Genomic DNA, 10,609 nt, shown 5'->3' on the forward strand with positions numbered 1-10,609 from the left:
CTCCGAACTCGCCATTTGAATCTACACTAATATTCATCTATAGTATATATATGCTTTACATTATACCATGATTATGGCAATGATATCTTATTATTTGGATTATACCGGAGCAAAACAATCGATGAATTTATAATAGAGTTTTTAACACGACATTTGTGAAATTATTACGACTATCCTATGACTAATAAAACATACTTAAAATCAATTTACGTAATACGAATTTAGGACAATTCAATATTTCATACGTCCGAGGTAGGATTGCCCTGAATAACACCACTAAACTCTCACTCTCATTCAAGTGTAGCTATTTTTAATACATTTATATATTAAAATATCTACGCTCAGCAACATCTACAATTAGTGAAGCAGATGACGGGAAAACGTCTTGTAAACATGGTTTAAAAACAATATACGTCAACACATTTTCAGCCCAAGTATCCAATTAGATAAATGGTAGAAAATATGTAGCTTACTCGAGAGATAATATATTAAGCGGATGATAGCGACAAATATGAAAAAAAAAACATTTGCACACAGACAGATAACATTACCTCCAACTCGAAAAGGTACATTCCGGAAAGAGAACCTGAGAATTATATGCTAGACAAGAACGATGTAAATTACGTGATATATGCAGTTAAATATGCATAAACACTACTTGAACGAAATTAAACTACGTCCACAACGATAATGAACATTACTGTTCGCACGGCAATGTAAATACATAACATATATTACAGTATGTTATTATAATATATATTATTCCGTCGCCTGCTGTGGTCTGCTGTTTACGCGGGGAAACTTTTCGTTGACAACGGTCGTCAACAAAAATTTTCGTTCACAAAACTCGCGGCGCGACCACGGGCGCGATATTCGAAATGGCTAAGCGAATAGCAACAATGCAATATTTTTCACCTTAGCAACCACGTCAACAGTTATAACTGAATTGCCCTACAGCAGTGTTTGGATTAACCAGATCAACGCTAATAATTTTCTCAGAACGTGTGGACGATCATTTAGCTAATAAAGTCTGATAGCTAATAAATCCAGAATCCGAAGTCATCGTTTTGCCTTAGGGGAAGGATGGAAAACGCTAAACCTGTGAGTATTAAATAATGAAATCATAATACCATTATGTTTTTTGGAGTACCTAAATTATTTTCTTATAAAGAACAGACAATTATACAATTTTCAAAGTTAATTAAGTGAGCAAGAGATGATCTGTTTTATTCCCATCAATCTACATCTACATCATGATTTTCTACGGTGGCTATTAATTATAACTTACTGTTGGGTATATACAGACAAATGACTTGAAAAATTACTAATGACTTTTAATGTGACCGCTAAGTTTCGTCTTTCCATGTGTTTTCTTGTTCCTCTGCCCATTTTTTTAAGATAAAGAAAAGTGTTGTTTGTCTTCACCATTTGTGCATTTTGAGGAGAGCATGAAGTGCTTGACTATCAGTACCATTCTCTCTTCAATTATTTTATCAGTATTATCTAAAAATATTGTTCTTTCTTGTATATTCGAGGGTTTCGAGCGAGCGCTAAAACGGCGAGCAGAAAAAATATCTAGTGAAAAATCTAGGCTAGTTGCTGCAGCAAGCAAAGTGCAAAGATGGGTTCAAGAACTAAGAAGAAATGAGAGGGAAGAATTTATCAATGAAGAGAGGAGTTTTTCATCCCACCTGGAATCAGAAATTCAAAGCGACAGTGGAAGTGCTAATAGTGCCGAATTTGATCCCCTTACCTCAGGTGAAAGTGAGCAGTTGAACCCACAAATCAGCAGTGAAAATAGTTTTGATAACATTGAGTCTCACCACAGCTCTTCAACTTCAGGTGGTTATAGTCATTTGCCTGAATCACAATTTTCTGGCATAAATATGCCTGACCAGAGTTTTAAAAAGGATGGTAGTAATGGTAATATGGATGAAGCAGGGATATTTCATGATGAAGATGACAAAGTAAAATATCTACTAGAATCTTTGAGAAAGTGGGGGTCATCGGGAGTTCCTATGAGGAAAATTGATGAACTGTTGTTTTATCTTAAGCCTTTGTATCCTATTCTGCCTTCTAGCTATAAAACTCTTTTCAACACACCAAAGAGCATCCCAATCAAAAGCATAGGAAATGGCAAATTGTGGTACAGAGGAATTCGTGAAAGTTTAAATAAAATTTTGACTTGGAAATACCTGCATTCACACCAGGAAATTATAATAGATATAAATATAGATGGACTCCCTCTTCACACCAGCTCTAGAACCGAGTTTTGGCCTATTTTGGGGTGTCTTGCTGGTAAATATCAGGTGCCTTTTCCAATCACAGTTTTTTGTGGTAAAGGTAAGCCTGAAAATTTAAATATGTTCCTGAATGATTTTGTGAAAGAGGCTGGGGAGCTCATGGAAGGAGGTTATGAATATGATGGAAGGATTTTTCCTTTTCGCATTCGTCACTATATTCTTGATGCTCCGGCCAGAGCTTTCGTTAAACAATGCAAAGGTCACACTGGATATGCTGCATGTGAAAAGTGTACTGTGATTGGTGAGTGGGTGGAGGACCGAGTGACATATGCAGAGCTTAATTGTCCTCTTCGCACAGATGAATCTTTTCAAAGAAGAGACCAACTAGAACACCATCTTCATGCCCCTGGTGCAGATATTGATGATCATGATAATGGTGAATGGAGAACTCCATTGGAACAAATTGGAACTGGTATGGTTTCTCAGTTCCGATTGGATAGCTTCCATTTAGTGTACGGGGGAGTTTTCAAGAGGCTTGTAGGAGCATGGATTTTGTGGCCAGGTCCATGGAAACTAAATAGAAATGCATTCTCTGAAATTTCTGACAAACTTGTGTCAATCAAGTCATGCTTTCCATGTGAATTTAATAGACCCCCAAGAAACCTTCAGGAGTGGAAACTTTATAAGGGAACAGAGTGGAGACGCCTTCTCTGTTATGATGGCATGTTAGTTTTCAAACATAGAGCATTTAATGTGAACATTTACAAGCAGTTTTTACTTCTCCATTGTGCCATTTTCATTCTAGCAAGCCCTTATCATGTCCAGCAAAATGAGAACATTGAGAAGGCAGAAGAATTGTTGGAGGCATTTATTAAGCATTGTGCATCAACCTATGGCAAACGTTTCATCTCGTATAATGTCCATTCACTAAAGCATTTAGGAAATGAATGTCGTGAACATGGCGCTTTGGAGGAATTTTCAACATTTAAATTTGAAAATAAATTGAAATCATTGAAAGAATCTCTCCGATCTGGCCACAAACCACTGCAACAGCTAGCATTCAGGGAACTTCAAAGAGATGATAGGAAAAAGATTCTGAGTGAGCCACAAAATGATGTTAAATTAATCCATAAACTTAAAAATCCCTTTGAAGATGTGCCAGGAATCCAGTACAAAAAGTTAAAATATCATAGGATAACTTACAATACAAAAAGAAAGTATGATTCATGCTGCAGAACAAAGTCCGGTGATATTATTATCATTAAAAATATTGTGCATAGTCAGGAAGGAAAAGTGATACTTGTTGGAAACAAGTTTCTTTGGCAGGATGATTTCTATCATTATCCTTTAAACTCATCTAAGTTGGGCATACTTAAAGTTAACAGACTTGATGGCAGAACATTGCACTTTGACTTCAATGACGTCCAATCCAAATGTATTTTACTACCTGATGATGATGACGGATTCCTTTGCATTCCTCTTCTTCATTCTTTCTGACATTTATTTCATTTTGAGGTAAACTAACATGTATCATATTTGCAGCAGTAATTCATAAATGTATGAATGCCAACAAATTTAAATTATCTATTAATCTAATTATTACTTATGTCACTATCACCTTTTTTCAGTTTGTGGTGGTGAAGTTTCAAGGTGAGGATGTTGATGGTGTAGAGTTTTTTGCTGCACCAACTAAGTGGATTAATTTTTCTGAAAAAGATGGACGACCTTCAGCAAAAGAGAAAATACAAATATACTGGCCTCCACAAAGTACTCCTCCAAATCTTGTAACAAAAATGGCAAGGAAGGAGACTGGTCCGCAGAGTGACTGGACTCTTCACTCAGCAATTTTGAAACGGTATTATGGTAAGTCAAGGCTAAGGTTGAGTTATTTCTTTAAATCCTGTTTGTATTTTCTTATCTTTTAATGTCTGGATTTTAATTGCAGCCTCATATCTAGAAGCAAGGCAAGGGGCAAGGCTTGCTGAAGAGACGTCAAACCTTGAGAGTGACGAATGTGGCAAGAGGAGGAGACAAAGAAAGAGGAGATATGATGAATCATCCTCTGATGAGGATGAATATAGTCATAATTCAAAGAAAGTGAATCCACCGCCACATTTTTTGACAAGGAAATAGCAGTTCCCAAATATCATAAGAAGGCTGATAATAACCAGCCGTCAACTTCAACTGCTAGTGGAAGGAGGAAGGCTGAAAGCACAATTCAAAAGACAGGAATTGGGTGTAGTAATGAAAAAAAGGGCGAATCAATGGAAAATGATGAGCCAGTTAATGCAAAAAGGCAGAAAATAAGAAGCAGTAATTTTCAGCCTTTCTCTGGTGAAGACGTAGCTGCACAAGAAATTGGCAGAAATGATTCTGGCCAACCCCTACAAAATGTTGATGATTTGCAAGGTAATCTTAACATTTGCTTTTTTAATTAAACGAATGCTACTTTCCACATGTAATTAAGGAATAATATTTCAATTTTATGTTTTAGGTACTTTGGATGTTGTTCTCAGGGAACTAAGAAGCCAGAGAAAAATTATTAGTTTGCTAAACAGCAAAATGGACATCCTGGTAATGAATCAGGCCCAGACAAATAGAACATTAACTCCTGCATTGAAGAGAGTCGAAAGACCTCCTAACCTGCCACCCTTTCCAGTGACATCTCACGTCAAACTGGAGAAAATGGAAAGATTCCTGGACAATAAGTCAAACTTTGCTGCTACTGTATGTATAAATGTTATGTATTACATGATTTAATTTCATAGACCAAACGACTGAAAGTTAAAACTTAACACATGTTGCTGATGATATTCTGCTTTTTTATTCAATTTCAAATTTTAATTTTACAAATTTGGTGATATGAGAAGGTATACTCTGATATATATATATACATATATATTTCTATTATTAGATGGACTACCTAAGCTGCTATGTACTGCAAAATGATGCAAAATCTATATCTGTAATGATGGGAAAAATTATGACAAATAAACTTGCAGTAGAATTCAATTATAATGGCAAACCTCCAAAAGAGGCATTTAATAAACTTCGCTTAAAAGAAGTAATTCTTGGTGAGTAGCTAAAGATGAAAGAGATTAAGTTAAATAGCTTGCTCGTTATTGGGTAAATATCTGTTGATATAAATATTTAATGTATGCTATAGTGAGCTTCAGTTTATTTGATTATCATTTTTAAATCGTAACAATAAGATTATTTTTCATCATCCTTCAGAGAATATCTTACCCTTTGCATATCATCAGGATGCCACCATGATAATCAAATTTAATGATATTTAACCAGCATACTCTTTTCCTTATACATAATTCAATGGCATTCTTACAATATTCACCAATAAATTTAGAATTTAAAGGGACAACAATTCTTGATATATGCTGCAAGCTTTAAGTGACTCAACATATATATTCTCCTCCGTTATTCACTTCAGTTTTTATGGTCTAAGTAAAAAAAGGTTTTCTTTTCAGGTGCAATTCTGTTGAAACACCCTGAAAGTGATCTGGTTGTGGCTGAGTCAGCCATTAAAAATTGGCTGAAATACGCTAAGAAAAGGAAGCAGGAAGGTGACGACGATGAAGATGATGAATATGATGACGAAGATGATTATGATGATATTGAATTGAATGGAAGACTTTAAATTGTTATATTAAATTTTTTTAGATTGAAACTTTTAAAATACTTTACTAATAAAGTGTTTTCTCATTTTTGAAACATTTAAATTTAAACTTATTATTTACATTAAAACTTATTTAAAAATTGATTAGATGAACCAAATCATGGCAATACACATGGGTGAAATCATCAATAAGAGCTATCTAAAAATTGTTTGGTTAGAATTCTTAACTTCCTGACCATTCTCTATGTATTCTCTAGCTTATACCATTCCAACTTTGGAATGGTATAAGGAAGGACATTAGCTATAATTAGCTCCTGTGTATTTGGCATATTTGCATGGTACACAGTACCAATACGTACAATCCAATGCAACAGGTACATAGTGGTCGAGGGTTTAATTGTTTTGGGGGAGCACCTACGGCTATTTTAATTTTTCCACCAAATTTCCACGTGGGTTCCACGTTGATTCCACCAAATTTCCATGTGGATTCCACGTTGATTCCACCAACTTTCCACGTGGGTTCCACGTTGATTCCACCAAATTTCCACGTGGATTTCACGTTGATTCCACGACCAAAAACACGTGGTATCCACGTTACATTTCCACCTAATCTCCACCGTAATTTCCACGTGGGTTCCACGTGGATTCCACCACCCATTTCTCACTGGGAAGGCGAAACTTAATTTTTCCCCTACCAAGATTTAGACTCCCGCCCGCGATGTCGAGCTATCGATTGTGGATACCATCGATGGTCGATTCCACCAATAGTCGATTTCCATCGAGAGAAAAACAACATGCCAACGGCCATGGCCGTTGTCGTATTCATGTGCACATTAATAATGTTACGTGAACTGTGTTGTGTTCTTCGTGAGCGGAATTGATCCTGCCGAAGCATATCAGCCTCTTAAGTTCTTCTTTTACTTGTTTCACCAGCACCTAGGCAATCATCTACTGTTACTACGTAATTTTGTAGTGTTATGTTTGCGAAACTTCTCCAACAAAAGTTTATCAACCGCTGAAGTTCTACTTTTGCTTCCTTCATCAGAATCTGGGTAAGTAGAAGTGTTGCTTATTGCAACATTTTTTATTTTAAATGAAGCATATTCTTAATATTTTCAACCTTCTCACACTTCCTGAGACAGCTCAGTCAATCCATCTTCCGTGGATTGAAAAACATTGCATATGCATAAACTTAAAGTTATTTTAATGCTTGACGCATTGCATCACCGTAGTGTGGGAGGATTATGAAGAAAAACTTCTCGGCTTTACTATTTATTGAGTCATTTAAAGTTATTTACATTTTTTATAGTGTTTATTTTTCATTTAGGTGTAGTGGGTTTAAGTGTAGCTTCATGTCAAAAACATCTTCATGATGATGTAAAAAGTTTTGGATCAAAGTTCCAATCAGGTAATTGTTATTAAAAGAAAACATTTCAATCAATTTTGTGTCTCATTTTTGATAATTTTTTGTAGTTAAAGATGTCACTGTGATTTTGTTAAAGAGGGGATAAGTAATGGGATTTGATTTGTTGGAGGCAAGTCTATTTGTGCACATTACTCAGGGATAAAACCATTGGGCCATAATGATAAAGTGAATATCAGTTTATCTGTGGTAATGTTATTAATACCCAGCCCAGTATAGGAAATGGTTTAGATTCATCTTCCTTTATGTTTGCTTGAAGCACTTTTCAATAGAGTGATCAAAGACTTTGAGATGCGTTGGCTCCCTAATATTGTTTTCTTCTAAGCAAGCAGACTGTTTGATCTTGATTCCAATTATGCAGGGTATCCCATTTATCTTGACCACCCGAAATAACTTTTTGTTCAGATGGAAGTTCAAAAATGTGTCAAGCAAATGTTCATAAGCCCTCAGGGGGACATTAATCAGCATGACTGCCTTCCTTGTATCTTTGTTTCTACAAAGATTTGAAGAGTGGTATGTCTTTTTTAAATGACACCCTATATTTTTTATGAATGACTGGTGGAGTAGTTCCAATACCCGCCTTCCTGCACTAAGTGCTATTGAGTCAGACATTTTTCATAACACTGTGTTTATGTTAATGGTCCACTGTGCTACATTTTTGAATAAGTCTTTAGGAGAGGAAATGAACTGCCAAATATAAAATATAGGGTGCCATTTTAAAAAGACATACCGCTGTTCATATCTTTGTAAATAATAAAGCTACAAGGAAGTCAATCATGCTAATTAATGTCCCCCTGACGGCTAATGAACATTTGCTTGACATATTTTTGAATTTCCATCTGGACAAAAAGTTATTTCGGGTGATCAAGATAAATGGGACACCCAGTATTCTTCATGTAAAATTGTCATAGTGGATGTGTACAGCCTTTGGTTCAATGAATTATCCCTAATATAATAATTTTTATTTCAGATTGATTTTTTGAAAAGAGTTGGGGGTTCTACTCCACCAGATGCAACAAGGCGTGGGTTGAGAGCATCATTCTTAGATGATATTGCAAAATATTATTTATTGGAAGGCCTTAAAGGGAACATAAAGTTTGGACAGACACACATTCTTTTGGCTCTAAGCTGTAAGTAAAGTTTTCAAATTTCAATTAATTAAATACTTCAATGAGACCAACATATGTCAGTAGCTTAGGTATTTTCCTTGAGAGCTATCAGCAATCCATCCTTGCATTTTGTTGAAATTCTTGCAAGGACATTACTTTTGTTATTTTGTGCTGTCCAGCGCCCAGAATTGAATTATGCTCTCTAGTCTCTTGGGTTGTATTCAAAGTTAGTACTCTCCCTTTCAATACAACCCTAGCATTCGATTATTTTTATTACCATTCCTATGATTTTCAAGATTGGCTGTTCTAAAAAATATCATGAGATCATTTCTGTTTTCTTTGAATGACATTCAATTATTGTTGTGCTTGCTTATTTCATTAACATTTGGACTAAACTTTTATTTCTCTAAAGTAAAGAAACCACTCTCCAGCCTTAAATTTATCAGGTGGATTTTGTGGGAAAATTAACTGCTTACGCCTTAATTATCGAGGTCATTTCAAGATCTCATGTAATGACAGTAATGATAATAGAATCGCTCAAGAAAATGACTAAGTATATGCAGCCAAGCTCGTGTCTCAAACCCTTGTTTGTCATTTCATATGAAGTAATTTGCCAACTCTTGCCTCATAGAAAGTCCAAATTTGTGGGCTCTGACCTAGGTGGCAAGTGCAATACTAATCCTGCTGATTTCATCAGCTGACCATCACATCTTATTGGTTATGTGCATCTATTTAAAAATGGCCCTATAAAAACTACTGTCTTAATTATATTATAGTCAATTTACTTCTCACCTTTATAATAAGATGAAAAGTACATTATACATATTTTTTAGTAATGTAAACTTCTTCTGGTCCCATAGTTATTTCTGAAGACCTTCTTCAGTATTTAAAGAGAATTGAGAAGACGCAGCTGGAAATTTTAAAGGAAATTCGGGCTTTGAAAAGAGCTAAGTCGAACTGCCAGATGCCAGATGAAAGTGACAACGACTTATTATTGACCTGGAAATTCCCCATGGATACAATGGAAGAATTTGATGCCCTGGAGGTGGAACTCCTCAAAAAGCCATTCCACGCAGCTCTGGTAAAATAAAACTTTTGAGTGTCATTTGTTTGATGGGCTTTTATAAGTAGCTATTTGTGAGTTTTTTGTGTTGTAAAAATTCCTCTGATTTTTCAGACTGTAGAGTTATGCAGACGAGGTCGGAATAACATTACTGAGGGTGTTTTCGGCATGTTATACCACCTATTTACCAATAACCTTGGTCGGAGATTTTCATTTTTCGGCCATTCCAAAATGAACACTAAAAAAATCCAGTTCTGTGCCACCAGAACGTGTGCCTGTATTATTGGTATGTTGTGCTTATAAAATTATTTCAAAATGGGAACTGTTCAATAAAACTACTTGTGTCTAAAATCCTTACTAAAATTTAATTTCAGATGCTTTCCGTTGCAAGCCCACATTAGAGGAATATGGCCATAAGCACATAAAGGAGAAGGCAATTGACTGGTTCAGGCACGCTGAGTCAAGGCATCAGAGGGTGGAGGAAAGGAAAACAAATTGTAAATAAGGAATAATAAAAAAATTTCCTTTGAAACGACACAATTTAAAGTATTATTTATTAAAGGTTGCATCACGTTACGCTTCTGGTGGCGAAGATTTGTGAAAATGTAGTAAGGATTAAATTTTGGCAGTAAATTGGTTGACGTGAGACGTAGCTGCAACGTTGTGGCAACCTATATGGTTTACAGAAGGTTGCAGGCAGGTTGCAATCATGTTACGTGTCACGTTGCAAAGATGTTGTGAAGACGTTGTGAAAACGTAGTACGGAGGACGTTTGGCAGTAAATAAGACGTTGTCACAACGTTGCATGGAACTCCCAGTTGGTTGCCGTGAGACGTTGCTGCAACGTTGTGGCAACCATTATGGTTTACAGGGTACGCTGCAGACGTCTGGGCAGATTCGTCTGAGGCCTCTGTTATTCTATGCACATAACATTTGAATGCTTACTTACGAAGAAGAAACATCGATATTTAAAAAGATCGTCGTAATTTTTCATTTCTCGTTATTCACACTGCAATATTGACCACGGAAAAACACTAAATTCGGCAAAATTGGCTGCCTGCTATGGCGTGTGTGATGACGGAACCCAAATTTTTTTACGTTCTTTTTAAATGATAATCCTTTATCTTCCTATTAATC

At 35.7% G+C, this 10,609-nt stretch overlaps 1 protein-coding gene across 7 annotated transcripts; it reads left to right on the forward strand.

Annotated features, from left to right (window-relative positions):
* The first annotated feature begins 864 nt into the window (after positions 1–864).
* On the forward strand, positions 865–5,980 carry LOC124171681. Of its 7 annotated transcripts, none has more exons than XR_006867909.1 (6): positions 865–1,101; positions 1,536–4,106; positions 4,189–4,652; positions 4,738–4,970; positions 5,158–5,317; positions 5,729–5,980. XR_006867909.1 is itself a non-coding variant. In XM_046550921.1 (6 exons), the coding sequence occupies exons 3-6, from the start codon at positions 4,508–4,510 to the stop codon at positions 5,896–5,898; spliced, it is 708 nt and encodes a 235-aa protein (XP_046406877.1). In that variant the 5' UTR covers positions 867–1,101; positions 3,872–4,106; positions 4,189–4,507; the 3' UTR covers positions 5,899–5,980. The 7 variants fall into 7 exon arrangements, 2 of the variants coding, with proteins under 2 accessions (XP_046406877.1, XP_046406876.1); XM_046550921.1 differs by having other exon boundaries at positions 867–1,101; positions 3,872–4,106; XR_006867906.1 differs by lacking the exon at positions 865–1,101 and having other exon boundaries at positions 1,114–3,758; positions 3,872–4,106.
* The last annotated feature ends 4,629 nt before the right edge of the window (positions 5,981–10,609 follow it).

The sequence above is a fragment of the Ischnura elegans genome, chromosome X (assembly GCF_921293095.1).
Source record: "Ischnura elegans chromosome X, ioIscEleg1.1, whole genome shotgun sequence".
Taxonomy (NCBI): domain Eukaryota; kingdom Metazoa; phylum Arthropoda; class Insecta; order Odonata; family Coenagrionidae; genus Ischnura; species Ischnura elegans.